Source organism: Hetaerina americana, unplaced genomic scaffold (assembly GCF_022747635.1).
Source record: "Hetaerina americana unplaced genomic scaffold, ioHetAmer1.1.p SCAF_19, whole genome shotgun sequence".
NCBI lineage: Eukaryota > Metazoa > Arthropoda > Insecta > Odonata > Calopterygidae > Hetaerina > Hetaerina americana.
Genome location: NW_027286752.1, coordinates 8,657,421 through 8,675,275, shown reverse-complemented (window position 1 = coordinate 8,675,275; position 17,855 = coordinate 8,657,421). Strand labels below are relative to the sequence as shown.

General features: G+C 35.9%; 2 protein-coding genes across 3 annotated transcripts; both read right to left on the bottom strand.

The window, feature by feature from the left end:
• Window positions 1–555: 555 nt before the first annotated feature.
• Window positions 556–9,262, bottom strand: LOC139687337 (GPALPP motifs-containing protein 1). Of its 2 annotated transcripts, none has more exons than XM_071584504.1 (5): window positions 9,171–9,262; window positions 6,141–6,536; window positions 2,772–2,963; window positions 2,341–2,586; window positions 556–1,268 (listed from the first exon to the last, which is right to left on the bottom strand). In XM_071584504.1, exons 2-5 carry the CDS (start codon window positions 6,531–6,533, stop codon window positions 1,113–1,115), a joined length of 987 nt encoding a protein of 328 aa, XP_071440605.1. In that variant the 5' UTR covers window positions 6,534–6,536; window positions 9,171–9,262; the 3' UTR covers window positions 556–1,112. The 2 variants fall into 2 exon arrangements, with proteins under 2 accessions (XP_071440605.1, XP_071440606.1); XM_071584505.1 differs by lacking the exon at window positions 9,171–9,262 and adding an exon at window positions 7,652–7,730.
• On the bottom strand, window positions 7,895–9,162 carry LOC139687336 (phosphatidate cytidylyltransferase, mitochondrial). The gene has a single exon (XM_071584503.1). The coding sequence runs from the start codon at window positions 8,982–8,984 to the stop codon at window positions 7,902–7,904; it is 1,083 nt and encodes a 360-aa protein (XP_071440604.1). The 5' UTR covers window positions 8,985–9,162; the 3' UTR covers window positions 7,895–7,901.
• Window positions 9,263–17,855: the final 8,593 nt, after the last annotated feature.

The following is a 17,855-nucleotide window of genomic DNA, read 5'->3' as shown; positions in this document are numbered from 1 at the left end:
ATTCTTTTAATATTCTTTGGCAGCCAAATGATGGACACAGACTGGGCACCACTGCATTTATAAGCCTCAATGAACAAGACACAATCTGAAGCCCTACACTAGAGATAACCCTTTGAATCTGCATGTTTCCCAACTCCCTTCATTCTATCCAAAATGCCTTCTCCTTGACAATGTTCCCCCCTCAATCGCTGTCTTAAACATTTCAAATTAATAATTTTTACTTTCAATATTATGAGGTCATTAATAATTTAAATTATTTTATCTCATTTTTCCAAATTTCTTCAAGTAATGATTAGGTTTTAAAAATTACACTTACAGAAGTAAAACAAAGCCAATTCAAAAGAACAATGTTAAATATTAACAGATAATAATTTAACCTGGCTCACTTGGTTTCATCAAAAGAAACAGCCATGCATCTCCATTTAATCTATTTATCTTTAACCTTTAATGCAAGTCCAGCTAAAATTAAAAAAAAAAAAAACAAATTTTTGTATTGCTGAAGATTACAAGTGAACATTAAATATAATTCTTTTAAATGACAAAAAAGACTATAAATCAATTCAAGTTTCTATATTTGAATCTCTGCATCAAAACTATAACTTATTCAATAAATTTTAACAGTGATGAATGATTGCTTGGAAAAAATAGTAAACAGTTACATGTGCAATATCTTGATGCTACAATGGATATGAGTTAACAATTACATAGTTTCATTTTGAATTGAAGTGAAAATTTATTTATACATGAGGTGTGAATATGTGAACAAGCACTTCCAAATTAACATCTTAATAGATTCCTTCACTAAGAGTAATAAAGTGAAAAAACTACGATTTGGTAATAAATACATGGTATCAACAATCTGAGATAATTAATTTCAGCACATGAAATTGCTCAGTGCTTAGGAATAGATCAGTATTGTCCGGATACAGTCATTCATTCATCAGTCACTTGTCATTCTACAGTTCATTAAAATGTCAACAGACAAATGAAATATTAGGCAAAATATACAGTCAGAAACTTCACAGAGTCGGAATCTCACAACTTCATAACTGCTCAAGGAGAGCATTTTGTACTGAAGTAGCAATCAATGTTTGATTCACCCCAACTTGCCCTCACAGAAACTTCTGTCGCCCTCGAGAAAATCTGTCGTCCAGCAACTGGGCTTTCTTCAAGATGGCTGCCTTCTGGGCTTCATCAAAGCGGTTCGCCTGGAGGTCCACATCTCGATCAAATGGTCTCCTCTCCGCTCTCTCACTCCTGCCACTCTCCTGCAGAAGCAAAAGAGCAGCAGTGGTCAGTACGGGACACTCATCACAGTTGCTATCCCTTGCGTTAATACGAATAGTCAATCATTTGAATATATTGCACAAATAACATGAGGAGAATGGTGGAGGAACAAGATATGCACCTACTCCAATTGAAAGCACCAAAATTCCAGGTAAATTCACAGCAGTCTCCCATGAAATACCCAGTTTTCCAAATGGACCCTTGCACATAAAACTATTCCTAGGGAGTTTCACTGATAATGGAATTTATGATTTTGTGCCATTTCGGAAAAAAAGGTAGCTTAATTCTGTGGGTGCTGCAATTCAGAGTAAAAATCCCTCAAAAAGAAAAAATAAAAAAAAATGTTTTTTCAAAGTGATAAGACAAGTTTCTTTTACCAACCCCACAGACCACATGGCACACACTGATACTTCTAACCACCAAGCATATCTTATAAGGGAAAATAATTTCCTTGATTTTTAAAAATAATTTTTCAAAGAAAAGTCTCTACTTCCTGAAGTTACAATTAAATAAATATTATGATCGGTTCATGCAATTAAACTTTACACTTTCAAGCTTCCCTTCGTGGAATTGTTTGATGCACAAAAAATAAGTTTACAATTTTCCACAGACTTTTAAGTCTGTCAATTTTTCTGCATAAAGTCTGTGGAAAATTACACACTCATTTAATGTGAACAGTTCATGGAAAGTAAAAGGGCCATGCTCCAAAAATTACTTTCCCAGAAATGTTAAAATTTCTGGCTCTTACCATCCTGATGGGACATGATTGCCGAGATGCTCCAAAGGACTACTGGTCAATGAATTCCATGAATTCCCTTTTTACACAAAAATATTAACATAAATTAAAATATTTTAAATGCAACATTTTAGAAAGATAGGCCACGGGTAAAGTGATTTTTGTTTCAATATAGTACAGAGAATAGTTTTTTGCTGCACTTATTTACCTAAAATCTGTATTTTACCAAATAAGCATTTAAAAAATCTTGCCGAGAAGACAAAACAGCCTGAAAAACCTAGTAAGATAAAGGTCAAAGCAAGGAATGGTATGCCAACCTTTCTCTTTTTCTTTTCCTTTTTCTTCTTCTTCTTGGCTTCTTTCTTCTGCTTCTTCAAATGCATGTCCAGGAGCGATTCCTTCCTCTTGAGAGAGTTATGCTCCTCTGTGATCTGCTCCATTTTCTTATCCCGCTGCATCACAGCCTCCCTTTCCAAGAAATCATTGTCCTCATCCTCATCGTCATCATCATCATCATCATCACCTTTTTTGGCATCATCTATGTCCCCTTCTCCATCCCTTTTCTGAACAAAGCACAGCATAAACATATGTTGTTGAAAACAGGGAAGTGGTTCATTTACTACATCCATATTCTCATACAGGTAAGTAGACAGGCAGGTAGGAAGAACATTCCAAACAGTCCAATTGGGTCCATGCATTAGGGTTCAAATTCAGAACGCAAGAGCAGCGCAATCATCAAGCAACTCACCTGTGCTTTCTTCCTTTCCCTATCCGCTGGCGTGTCCGTCCAGGCACTCCTCCCGGCAGCATTCAACTTGGGTGCCGGCCGAGTTTGGAATGATCTCGGGGCCAGGTTCATGCCCAGCATGGCCTGGCGAGTTCTCCCCTCAGGTAGCTCAAGCATCCACTCCTCCCTCTTCTTTACCACATCACCACCACCCTGCACAAAATGGAGCGCAATTAACAAAATCACGAGACCTTAATGAACTTTGAACTTCTCAAGAATTTGTCAATGAGTTAAAACCATTCACTATATACAACTTCAGAAATACAATTTCAACAACAGAGTTGTTGCTGTCTGAAATGAATACATTTCTTAAATTTGATAGTATTTTGATAATTTCATCTTTATGCCGACATTACATTCACTTTTATAGATCCCTAAATTTTCAACTAACATAAAATGCGACCCAAAAATTAGAGTACCCATATAAAACTTAAAAGTAAGTCATATATGATGATATTATGTAAGTAATAACTTCATAGATTAAGAGAAAAGAGTCAAATTGCATATTTGGGGGTTAGAGAGTGAATACATCATAAGTTACATGGAAAGATGAATTCCCTCATCTCTCCATGCACCAGGACCTCTGCTTACATTATCTATTCTAATTCCTCCAATTCCTCGTGGTCAGCTCCTTTTATTGTCTCACCAGGGTGCAAGTGTTGGTTACTTGAGCATTTACCACCCATGTGCTCCATCGTGAAAGTTCAAGAAGCACACATATCACCAGGGATTGAAGGTTCCCACATGCGAGGCAGTTGCAAAAAGTAAAGCATAAGAGAGTTCACACCATCACATTTGGTGTCCACATATCATGTCCAGCATGTGCCAGTGTGAACAGCATTACCTACTCCAGTTTATTTCTTTTAACTTATTTTTCATTTAACCTTCCAACTTCTTAAAGATCTCATAACTTTGGTACTCTTGCGATTAATCTCCATGGAATATTTCTCACATGGATCCTGTCAGCACTCAAAAATAAACGTAATCCCTTGGCTGCCTCACTAACTATTGCTTGATGATCCGCAAACCTAACGGCTTAATCATCCAACTTCCCATTTTTATAGCCAGTTCAAGCCATTCCCATGCCAACCTTAACATAGAGACAAATAGATGGTAAAGAGCACCAATAATAACAAGAAACCTTTTTCACTCCTCTCCTCATCACCTTCCACCCTGATTCTCCCTCCTCGTCCCATGGGGATGGGGATGGTGCAGTGGCTAATGTACTGGCTTCCCGCGCAGAGGGCCCAGGTTCAAATCCAGGTGGCTGCAGATATTTTTCAGCAGCATCCTGATTCCTACTTGAGGTGATTTGTGGAGAGCACTTTGAGTGAATATGCTGTCTGTCGGATGGGACTTTAAGCTGCACACAGGAGGCAAATACCAACAACAGGTTTCTCCCCACCCTTCATCCTTTCCTGTCCATCCCTAATGGCGCAAATGACCTCAGCTGTCGATCGCCTCCCATAAAAACTACTACCACTACTCAACCCCTACTTGTACTGTCTGATTCACGCCCAAGTTTCTAATAAGTCACCTATCGCTCCAGATACTCCCCTAATATTTCACAATCCTTACATCAACTTTGTCCACTCAACTCAGTGGAATGCCTTCTTGAAATCCATATTGCATTTAATGAAATCCCATTGTGTTCTATATTCCTTTCTAATAACATCATTAAAGCTGCAATGCCACCATGCATTCCCCTATCCTTTCTAAAACAAACAAAATCTTTGAACAGATAGTAGTTTGCCCTATTATGTAACCTAACTCTGATTCTTATCACTGTGGAATTGAACTCATAGTCTTAAGTTAACCATTACAGACCAGCAAAGCAACAATGAACATCCTAATGTGATTTTCTGATTATATTACGCACTCATGTTTTTATGAGTGAGATGCAGATATAGTCTCACAAATAACCACTTCTCAATTAAAAAATATTTTTCAATACTTCTCCACTAACCTACTCTATTTTTTGGCAGCATCATGATTTTACACAGCAGGTACTTTTTTCCGTAAAAAAAGATACAATACAGATCCCTCACCACGTGAATCCAAAGTAAGCAGTAAAAACCATGATATACTCGTATTTATGTCATTTATTCCAGGAAACATTTAAATTTTTCTTATTCTGACTATAAGGTGAAATTGAAAAATATAATATCTCGGATGTTTCTAGAACCAATTAGCAGGTATCTTCGGGGAAAATCTTTGGGTGGCATACAGGATGATGTATGCTTTGGTTATCACTTTGAAGAGCTAAGGGAACACCTGAAACCATGATGCTTCCGGTGACAATATAGCATTTCATAAATTACGACATTCATTATTCTTGTGAACTTTCCTGCACTTCCCAGGAGGAAAGGGAAAGGTTAAAGAAATAACTCTTTACTGCACCTATTTGTTATGTGGAATTTTGGTGGGTACTTGAATATTATTAGCTATGAATGCATAATTTATTGAAGTCACTTGAATGTCTCTATACCTAGAGGGTACATGATATAAATAATGAGTTGTGTTTTTGCAAAAAAATCTTTTCATTATCTCAGTGCTCAGATTCCTGTGTTCAAGATGAATTCACAATCTTTTACTGTAAATAGCAAAAATCCACCCAGTTCTTCTATTTGATATACTGATTAACGAACACACAGAAACATAATTAGGTGCTTCTTATGCTTTAGTACCATGTACATGAAACATAAAAAATGCCAACAACTGTAAGGAAGTCCAATGGACAGGATAATGATTAAGTATACGTAGGTAGCATCAGTTTGAATTGAAACTATGACACGTTGAAAGCGGTGTATTTCAGAGCCAATATCAACTAAGGGAACAAAAAGCTCTTATGTCAATACTCAAGTCATCAAATGTGTCATCATCAAATCAATGGAAATATATAAACAGAGAGTTTGACCAAATGAAAAGGTAAGCACTCTCCAGGGTGGCCAGAAAAACACAATCTTATGGCTTTTCCAGGTTAAATTGAAAAGTTCCTGAATTCATAAAACCAAAGTTAGACATTCAAGATCTACGGGTGCTGTGTATTTGCCTACTCAAAAGGCCATGGACAATTACTGGAATAAAACAAGAGATCTAGGATGAGCATTGAATTAATATTATTACTCCGTATTTGCTCCATTTAAAATCATTTGAATTTTATAAAAAAAAAACATTTATAATGGGCAAGTGAACACGAAGTTCACAACAAGACATACATGCCGTGACAGCTGATTTACCTTTCATTTATAGGAAAGTATAAAAGTCACATGAATGGTTCCAAGAGGCACGAATTCATTGGCTTAAAAAGATCACCACCACACAACTTACCTTCCCCAAGAGTTTCTGCTGCATTCTATGCGATCGTTCCTCAATTAATCTAGCAGCATAACTAGTTTCACCCTCTGATGGCATTGGCATTGGCCCAACCACATCATCATCTTCAGATTCACTTCCTACATTTCCAGTTGCATCTTCATCAGTCTCCGGCTTTGATAGCCTTTCCCGGAGGCCAGGTGGCAATGCTGGTCCTATTGATGATACCTTCTGTAAGCCTGGAGGCAATGCTGGGCCATAGATGTCACAATCATCATCCTTCTCTTTTGAAACTTCCTTTGATTCTATTTCATCGGTAATACCACACCCAGTAGGTACTTTGTCATCAACATCATCATCCTTATTTTTCAGTAGATGTGGGGGTAATGCTGGCCCAATGAAAGACATTATCTGGAAGAAAACAATTTATGATTTAACCATGGCTTCGAAGTTTACCCTCAAAGCACATCAATTACATGATTGTTACTAGGATTCATAGGATGTTTGCTATCACAATAATTTTTTCATGTAACCTCTCAGCATTAGTTAGAAATAGATTTCTGCTGGCTAAAAAATTATTTTCAATGCTACCACTAAACATACACTAAAATTTTTAGGGAAAAAGTATTTAGTTCGTCAGATGTTTCAGAAGATCTGATTTTTACAATGGATGTACTTTACATTCCTTCACTTCATTGGTTTCCTGGCTCGTTCATCGAATTGAATAATTTTTGGTCGTCAACTTCCATCATTAATAGACATTTTAGGTCGAATATTTTCTCATGAATTACTCTCTCATTGGCTCCAGATGCATAATTGATATTGGCAGACTTAATTCAAAAGTCTCCTGCTTCATTTAGAGGTTCTTGTTCAATGACTTGAACGCTTTTAATAAAATAGAATTGGACAATTGAAATCGTCATATAGAATGTTAATTGATGATAATTTTTGTTGAAAAATTATCCAATTCCTTTCAAATGAGACAAGGATGATTAACATTTCCTGTATCATGGCATAATGTGGCTTTAAATACAATATTCTTAACTTTTGCATCTACAGATGAATTCATACATAGGTAAATAAAGAAAGAAAATATTTTATGCTGAGATATGTTATATAATATCTGTGTTTTATATCATACATTACAAATAATTGAACTAAGCTTCAAATGACTGATATTTTAACAGTGCCTTTTATCCTTTAAATGCATGGTCATATGAAAAATAGTCACCTTGCATTTTATATACTGATATTATAGAGATACTTTGAATTCAGCAAGCATTAAGGGCAATTAGCAATACATATTCCCAAAAACTTCAATATACGACATCATTCATTTCTGGAAAATTTATTAAGTTGTTACTTGAGCGCTATGACTAAGAATGGTACTTGTATAAATAATGCATAACTGACACAGCATGCATACCTAGAACATATGACTACTTTTCATACAAGAGCCTTGTTCCCAAAAATATTTCACTGACCACGTTATATTTAAAATAAAAGCAAATGCAAAGGAATCTTACTGTGGGATTCAAGTACTCTCCAGGAACATTGAGTTGTTAATACTCTCAGCAATAAAAATTATAATGTCCAAAGATGTACAGTGAATTTTCTTAAAAGCAAATGTACACTGAGATAGTATTTTTTTCAAAACTCACTCCACCAAAAAATTCACAATCATTCATGGCCAATATCATGTAAATTATAAAACGCACATGATTGCAAAGGCACAATAAACAGTTAACAAAAAGTAAGTCAGTCCAGATGCACAAGTTACATTGAACGAAACATTTTAATGACTTTTTTCGCACTATATCGCAGTGATTTTAGGAAACCAGCGGTCAAAATTCCTTTAAGGCTCTGAGTTATACTGGAGCGTCGCACAATGTCCCTTAGAACAGACTCCACCATCGCTCCGCTGTCTGGATCGAATGACATTGCTCTTAGTGCATCTTCAGCGTCGTACCTCCTCCTTATGCTCTTCCTGCCCACTAAGACTATGTCGCTAAAGTACCCCTTGATTGCACCCCCTCTTATTCCTCTGTTCCAATTGCGAACTAGCCGAACTTGAGGCACACGAGGCAATTGCATTAAATGGAACAAACGAGCTTCTGGTGAAACATCTTGCTCTATTCGAAGATCACTACAAACAGAATCTCCATCCGGCCACACGTGCAAATAGTTTCGCATTGATCGCAGGGAGTTCGAATACAAGTCTCTTAGTGCCCCCAACTGTGCTCCAACAATATTTCCCACTTTATTTTTATCTTCACCAAAAGTTGTACGAAAATCTCCACCATATGATAAACCGGCCAGAGCTGTGTACAAGTCTTTCTCCGTGAAAGTCTCAGGAAGACAAAGAAGTGCAGCATGTAAAGCACCGTACAGATTAAGCTGTAATGCAGTTCGTAATTTCGTATCCGATGGTTGTTTCAGTATCATCACAGGTTTGTGCAATCGGCCAGCCAGGTACAACTGATCCCAGTCCAGTAAATCAGTTACAATAGCATTTCGCGACACAATGCCATACTTAATCAAACCTCCCTCAAATGGAATGAGAGTGTTAAAATAAACCTTTGCACCCCAATTTTCTTGTAACTGAGAAACAAACTGTTCCCCTAGATATCGTAGCACAGAGTAATGATGGGGATGGCGAGATATATTTTCCTTGTGCCACTCTACGGGGTCTTCCACTACAAAAATCATGTCAATCATTTTCTTTTCTTTCGTATCATCCCCAAGTTGCTTGTAAACACCTGATCCATACGCAAAACAAAAACTAAATCTTTCAGGAAACATGGACAAAATCCTTCCATAAAGATTAGGAAGAGCCACCACAGCTTTACTGGTAGCCATACCTCAAAATCAAATGAAAACTTTTCCTTTATTATTACTCTTTAATTTAAGATAGGTAGGTCAATGCCTATTTTTACAAATTTTAACGCCGGATGAGGCATACTAAAATATCCACATGCGGAAATGCTCCAAAAGCTTTAATTGATGAAGTTACAGTTACAACAGAATTTAAAAATAAATGCTGACCGCTACATTGCAGGAACACCAGCCCTCGTTAAACTGTTTTCACGGTTTTAATTTTCAATATCCACTAAAACCAAATAACAAATGACTATCTTGTAATGACTGAAAATAGTGAAAAATGAACAGAACTCATGCGTAATGTCTACGTGGTAGGATACAAATCATTTAAAAACTTTAGTAAAATTACTCTATTACTTTTCATCAATGGGACTGAAAATTCAATTTTAAAATATTGATATACGAATACCCCGTATGAGATATAATCATCGTAATTACTTACGCATGCGTCGTAAAACTCAGAATTATTAGAACATTCTGAATTAATCAGCCAATGCGAGAGTTTCATATCTTTTGCTTTGAAATTTAAAAGTCTGAAGATAATTTCATGGACAACATTTCAATATTGCAAAGTATTAAAAACCATCCAAAAGTTAAGAATTTAAATAAACTGTCTTCCATATTTCTATTGCAATTGCTCCGAGTATCTCAAGATTAACTCCAACTTGCACCACATTTATCCGTATTTCTTTTGCATGTCCCAGCATGGACCCAATGACATTGTTCGACCGCATTAGGGTCATGTTCGGGTAAAATTATTCTGATGTGTATTCGCCCCTTGCCGCACACCCCGGCGGTGGCTTTCAGGGAATATACAAAGAAATAAAAATCATTAGTAAAATTTCAGAGGTATTTGATTTCAGTTCACTGATTTTCATGAATTATTTTATGGTTAGCACATTGTGAATAATATTAAAGTGTAGGTATAATGCCTCCATAAAACCTTACGTGGGTTATTACGAATAATTTAACCCATTAAAACATGTGAATATGTTTCCCACACAGATATGACCGTAGATCTCAAATTAATTTAAATGTTACAGATTTTTCGGAATGCACTGCTTGCTATCAGTTATATTCGGCCGGCTTGTAAGACGTAATTTAACACAATAGTTATCCCTATCTCCTATGATTATAAACTGCTTAGATGATATTATCGATGATTTTCCGTGGCCCTACTACCTTGTAGCAGGTACTAATGAATAAATAACCCCGAATTAGGTTTTCAAGAGGAGATTTAACTCTGAAAAAGTATTAAATATTAATTATAACAAAGAACGTAAATCATGTCATTGAAAGATGCCGGTCGTACCCCTCTAGTGATGATAACACTCCCCTTATGAGCAAGGAATAGTTTTCGAAGGGTACTTTCATTCTTAAATTTCAAATTATGGTTTTTGCAATAATGAATTAATTCGCAAAAGCTAAAGCGAGTTCTCTAGTCAATGGCTACATTGATTGAGATAAAAATTTTGAGTCATATTTCTATTGTAAATTAAATCTATGTTAACTTTACGCACTCTAAGAATAAATTCGACAAGAATGCAGATTTTTCGTCTGGAACTACTTTCTACCGCGAAAGGCTTCCTTTGGCCGCGTTTCGAGTTCTATGAAATGGCGGCTGATTCGTTGCTATGTACGAGGTTGCTATGTACGAGGTTGCGATGTTAACATCGTGTGCTGTTATCTATCAAACGACGGTTAAATAAACTTCAGACTGATTTAAAGGCTAGTTTCGATTTGGCAGCCAATCGAGTAAGACATGTCTCGTGATTTTCACTAAGATGGAAAAAGAGCAGTATCGTTCGGTAATTCGCTTTTTGTTTTTGGATGGGAAGAAATGCGAGGAGATAAAACAAAGTTGGATGCTGTTTATAGGGAAACGTCGCCATCTATAACCACAGTTAGATATTGGTTCAACCAATTTAAACGTGGGCGTACATCTGTTTTTGCTGAGGAGCGACCAGGACACCCGGCAGACGTGGTTAACGAGGAAATCATTTTAAAAGTCCGCGCCATGATTCTCGCTGATCGACGAGCTAAAGTGAGAATTCGTAAAATCAGTTAGGTTTGTTGATGACCAGCTCTTGTTTTACAGTCAGCCAAGGGGTTACAAGCATTGATTAGAGAATTGGAAATTCAGTGCGATAGATATGGGATGAGAATCAATGAAAATAAAATAAAGGTTATGCGATTTTACAGACAGAGCTTAACATTAAAATAGGAGGGAAAAAAACTGGAGCAGGTGATAAAGATTACTCATCCTGGAAATTTTTTGAAACAAAATGGTCAAAGTAGTAGAGACGTTAAGAGAAGAATTGCGCTGGGCAAAGAAGCTTTCACAAGGAGGGTATTGTTGACTGGGACGTTGGGTATGGATGTTTCGTCTTGTCAAAACTTTGAAGGAGGTAGGAAAAATGAATAAGGGGCGTATTGATCGGCAGTGGGATGTTTGTAGACTGTGATAGAGGGGAGAATGTTAGGCAGGAGTAGACAAGGGATGTTGGATGGTATGAAAGGAGAACACAGAGATGAAGAGGGGTTGATTGTAGAGTAGGATAATGTGTTGTCTTTTTAAGGAGATATTTATCTGGTTGTTGTGTCCATCGAAAACCTACCTTAGCCGGTAGATTACTTAATAATAATGGCATTACAATAGGTATATGAAAAACAGGTAAGCTCATTCTACTTTCCCAACTTTATCTTGTTTTCAATTAGTCGCAAATTTCCCCAAGGGAAATCTCCCTCTGTAATGTGGTCATCCTCGATTGGCACATTACAGTCCTTTGAGGGATGCCCTGTCATTATTAACTGAAATTGTTGCAATTGATATGAAGAGAGCCAATGCAATAGTTTAATTATAATTTTGTAGACATGGCCAACTAGAATTTTTACTATTGCTGAACATTGTCGTTAACTTATAAATTTTCACTACTTCAGAAGAGTTTAATTACTCATTTGAATTTTTGAAAGTACCGGAAATGGACACTCCTGATTTTTACAAATGTCACACTGCAGTAATGGTGTTTGATGTGTGCATCAATTTTATTTTATTCCACCAAAACATTGATCAATTGACTGTAATTAGCAAAGTGAATACTTAACAAATCGATAAATTTTGGGGTAATTAAATTCTTTTTCCTGTTTCATGGACATCATCATCATCAATTTTCAAAATATAGTCCCTCTTCTTCCACCACTGACCATCATTAAATGAATTAAACATGCAGGCGAAGACAAATAGAAATTGAAAATTAAAATTAGCATCAAAATTAAACTATTCCAATAATCATAATTAAAATCAAAAATTCTACCTTTAAAGACTTTCAAAGTCATACTCCCGACACAAACTTAGAAGAAATGCCCTAACCCTATATTTATGCTAGGACTGTAATGATTCACAATGTACATGAATAACAAAGTTAATTTTATTCTGGTGGGTAACTTACTCACCCACCAACCATAAGGTTGAGCGTTTTGATTCCCATCTTGGACATGGGTGTCTTGTTATCTCTAGTGGTTCCACTCCTGGGAAACCTGGTGGCAAACTAAGATTTATCTGTATCTTAAGGGGTACATGGACTCCCAGAGCCATCGATAGAGCAACATAAATGTACCTACTGGTTATTATCTGGTCATCAGCACTCGGAGATAGCAATCTAGGGGGTAATGATCTTAAGTCAGGTAGGTCCTCACTATTGTTGGACTTGAACTCCACTATAATCCACTTCTTCTTTTAGCCTACCTTAACATCCTAACTTTTTTCACTTTCTTCAGGTTAACAGTGAAGGATACAAGCTATTTTAACATATTCATTATTTTCTATGTTTTAAAAGGTGTGGATTTTCTATGCACCTTGGGCGAAGTTTGTTTTCATACTAATGAGTGAGGAATGAAACTGAAAAAAATAGAAACTTTACTCAGAAACATGAATAAAACCAAATGAAATAACTAATTGTGAAGGATCTTAACAATGCAACCTCAGTCAGGTGGTTCAGAAGAGAGAAAAATAGTTCTAAAGGGATTTCAGTCAATATTTGCTGAGAGACCATGACGTATTGTTTGAAAATGTACTCGCTGAGTAAATTACGGTTTCGGAAGACCCACAAGGACTTAGGTAAAAATTTGGTACTTGAGTGAACTTCTGTCCACCTGTAATGACCATATATTTTGATGTTGCAATGTTATCAACAAGAGCAATACTTTTATCATTTATGAACACACATTTATATGGGAAATCTGTTGCAATTTTCTCACAGGGAAGAATAATATCAAATACGAATATGGAGGGGTTACAAACTTTTGAAGACTTTCAGATTTTTTATTGATAAGTTTTTCCCCACAGTGCAGAATGCTGAATTAATTTATAATGTTAAGCAACCTTTCCTCCAAATTTCTATAAACACTGTGTTGCAGTAAGTTATTTTATTTGAGCACAATCTTATTTATAACTTCCCAATAATTTTCATAACTTGAACTCAATAAGGCTTTAAAATACATATTCCATAATTATTGGTATCACCAGCCAAGTGAGAATTGTAGCATACAGTTTCTTTGCTGTAGAGTTGGCTGAAATTTATCTCAAAATGTTTTGTCCGATCATTAGCACACCCTTGCATATTTGTGTGGGAATAGTATTTCATTGTGAAATAAAGAACCAGGAAATGTTTTAGCCCATCATCATGCATAACTTTAGTGATAATTTAAGGACCTTTGTATGGCCAAAGCCATCTGATTTTAATTGCCTTCATCTCCATATATCTTTGACTGACTGGGACTTTAGTGTGAAGTGAACAAACTTTCTCTGATCATGGATTATTATTATTATTAGGTAATCTACCGGTTAGGGTAGGTTTTTGGATGGACAAAATTATTAATTCAACAATTTGTGACCCCCAGCAAAACACAACATCCCACTCTACATCAGGTCCCTCTTCATCTCGGAGTACTTCCTTCCTATCTTCATCCCGTCCAACATCCCTATCCTCTTCCTTCCCTTTTCTCTTTTGCCTAACATTCTACCCTCTATCACATTCTTCAACATCCCACTGCGGTCAACACCCCCTTCATCCACTTTTCCTGCCTCCATAGGATTGCTCCCAACAAACCCCTCTCTTCGCCCACCATACCAAGTACTTCCTCATTTGTTTTCTTCTCTGTCCATTTCACCTTCTCCATTCTTCTCCACACCCACATTCCAAATGCCTCCAATCTACTTCTATCCTCCTGCTTCTATGACCACGTTCCCGTGCCTTAAATAGCTATGCTCCATATCAGAGTTTTTACGAGTCTTTTCTTAACATCCTTACTCAACGTCCCCATCATCAACTCCCTCCTCCTTGTGAAAGCCTCTTTGCCTAGCGCAATTCATCTCCTTACGTCCCTACTACTTTGACCGTGTTGGTCCAAAACACTACCGAGATACGTAAACTGTTCTACCTGCTCTAGTTTTTGCCCTCCTATTCTAATGTTTAGCTTAGCCTTTTTCTTTCTACAAAATCTTATACCCCTTGTTTTATTAATATTGATTCTCATCCCATACCTGTCGCACTGAATTTCCAATTCACTCAGCAATGCTTGCAACCCCTTGGCTGACTGGCATACTATAGCTTGGTCATCAGCGCACCTAACTGATTTTACAAATTCCCCACCAACTTTCATTCCTACCTCCAGTTCTTCCCATGCCTCTTTGATCATTTCCTCTGCATACAGGTTGAACAGCAACGGTGATAATGGGGATCATGGATTGATGATCCAAAATTATCTTTTAGAAAAGTACGCAGGATTTTTCTTATGTCTCCCAAACAAACAAGATGTATCTCCTTCAAGGGTAATTGTAGCTCCATATGTTCCAGGTATCTTCTAGAAGACGGAGAAGATAAGAGGTATTTCTTTCTTATTCTTTCAGCTGAGATATTGAATATGTGATGTGCTACTTAAATTTTAACAGTGAAGTCAGCATTGGTTTTTTTGGTTGAATCTACCTCATCTAAACAATTCTAATTGGTACATACTTTCCCTCAATCGCACATTTATGACTACCAAAACAATTTCTGTTATCCTTAATTTGACCAATTTGGAAGTAATCCCTTTTTGTTTTGGTTGAACCATTTTATCCACAAATTTTGACAGAAATTCTCCAAAAGAAAGACATTTCTCATAGCCATGGTTCATTTCCACCATGAAAGGACTGAGGTTTTGAGAAAGAGACATTTAAATTGCCAATGTTTGCTTTCTTGAGCTTTTAGCTTAAGGAATACAGTTAACATTGCATTGTATGGCCAACCACGGCATTGATTTGGTTCATTAAATGAAAAACAATGTATATTTCCACTGTTCTTTATTTACATACAACTAGTTTCAATGCTTAGGCATCATCATCAGGTGCATTAAGAACAGTGGAAATATACATTGTGTTCTTCATCGAATGAACATGAACAGCCACAAAGTTGAGCCTGGAACAATTGAATACATTAAAACTCTTGATACCAGACAGACTCAGCTTCCTCATAATTATTAGACTGTGCATCAGATAGGGGAGCATTTTTTTAATATTCTTCACATCAAGATTGCTTACACCCAAGTTACTGAGATCATTATCATAAGTATACAAATTTCCACTGCACTGCTTTTAACTAAAATTCATTAGTTATTTGCTCAAGTTCAGAAAATCTAACTGCTTCAGATTCACTGCAGCTATGAGAGTGAATAGGACTTCGTCATCACCCTGATACTAAATACTATATGTCACAGTTTAGCATAATCGTTCCCCAGTTGCATTTGACAGTCATCACTTTAAGGTGCACATTTATCTTGACCTATCCATGAATGTTAAAATACAAACAGAAAAGTGTTGCTAGGGTCTGAAAAGGAGTAATTTTGGTCCTGCTTCCTTAATTTTGATCTGTATCAAGGGTGAACTTACCCTTAAGTGATGATTGACAATATGGCTCTTAGAGTTGGGTGGATCATATCTCCTCAGTCTGTACTCATACCTCATTCTCATGTTCCCCGAGGTAATACTTCCCAGAGTCACTTATAAATTATCTAAAATCTTAAAAAATTTAAAACCTCAAAGTAGAAACATATTTGGCTTTTCGCAGAATCTCTTGAATAGGAATGTACCTACTAACTAAAATTATTGTATAATTACTAACATTTTTTGAATTGTTGCTTATGCTAAAATTTTCAGCCACTTGGTCAGTCTAAAGTTACGATACATATGCTGACGATATATACCCTGACAGTTTGTCTTCTGCTCAAGAAATGCATGACACAAGCTGTTGACTATATTCCCTATCAAGCATATTATCAAGGCAAATGAAGATAAGCAATGTTTTATCACTCACTTTATGCAATTTGACTTACCCAACTATTATATTTATCATATTATTCTCGAACTAAAGCTAACTAAGGATTATGGTTTGCAAGTGGCTAAGTTAAAATTTATGGCTTCATATTTGTCTGATCACAATTAAAGTTAATGATAAAAATATAAAGATCTTTGTGAAGATTGAATTTGAATGCAATTTTTATGCATGAATTTTCTTTGGACACATTCAATTTTACGAATATAGAATTTGTAGTAAGGAGACCAGACAGTAGAGCAGTATTCACAGAGTGACCTAACTAATGACATGAACAGAACTGTAATGGCTCTATATGTTCAAAGTTTTTCACAGAATCGGAAGATAAATCCAATGGATTTGTTTTCTTTAAATTGAACATAGTTATAATGTTGATGGAATATCAACCGTGAGTCAAATATTCCTCTGAGGCCTTTTATATTTGTTAATTGGCCTATAGTCTATATTCATAATGCTCTGGACTCCTTTTCTGGCTAAACATTTCAGAATAGAATTTTTTTTAATTGAAAGTTAGATAGTTTTGCTCACAACAGTTTTTAAGCCTATAAAGGCAGTTTTGCAGAGTTAGAAGATTGAAATGCTAAAAAAATTTGTAAGTCATCGGAAAACAAAAGAAATTGGGTCTAATGCCATTTTAATATCATTTATAAATAAGTTAATAATTGTGAACCCAGATGGGATCCTTAGGGCCTGATGATGGATAGAAACATTTACTATTAGATGCATTAATTTGTACTACAATTTGATTTGAAGATGCATTGATGTTTTTTCTTGTGATGATTGTGATGCCTTTCTAGTAAGTTTTTTATATAGATAGTACAGCTAATGCTGGTGGTATAATAGAACAGGTGTGGGTTGCATAACTGAGCTAGTGTGGGTAGTGTAACAGAACAATTGACACTTTGACACGGAATACAATTTCATGCTTAACTGTATATAATGAAAATTGTTTATTACTGTTATTGCCATTATGAAAATTAATACAACAGGAAAACTATGCTTCTTTTTAAAATGTGTTAAAGGAAATTAATGTTCACAGGAGAAATGAAAAAATTTCCAATATTTTATATCTGTTAATATGAATGTTTAACTAAATACATATGGAGATGGGAACATATGTCTCATTGGCTATTTAAGGGGTAGGTGATTAAAAGTATCACATAGTAGCTGGCAAACATAAGATAGCAGTTTAATGAGATATATTTTTAAGAGAGGTGAAAGATGTTTTTGCCAAAGATGCTGGTAAACTAAAATATATATTACTGGCTGCTGAGAACACTTTTGCTTTTCATGTTTTCAAGCATCATAGAAGCTACAGATCAATGGACTGCACATTTTTCATGCCAAAATAACTGCATTTTTGATTCTGATAGTGAAAATATTTTCTTATACTAAAAATAAGATGGGAACAATTATGGATTCTGCATGCTCGCGAAAACATTCTTAATGAGAATAATTCTCTCTTTTTCTGAATTCCTTTTTT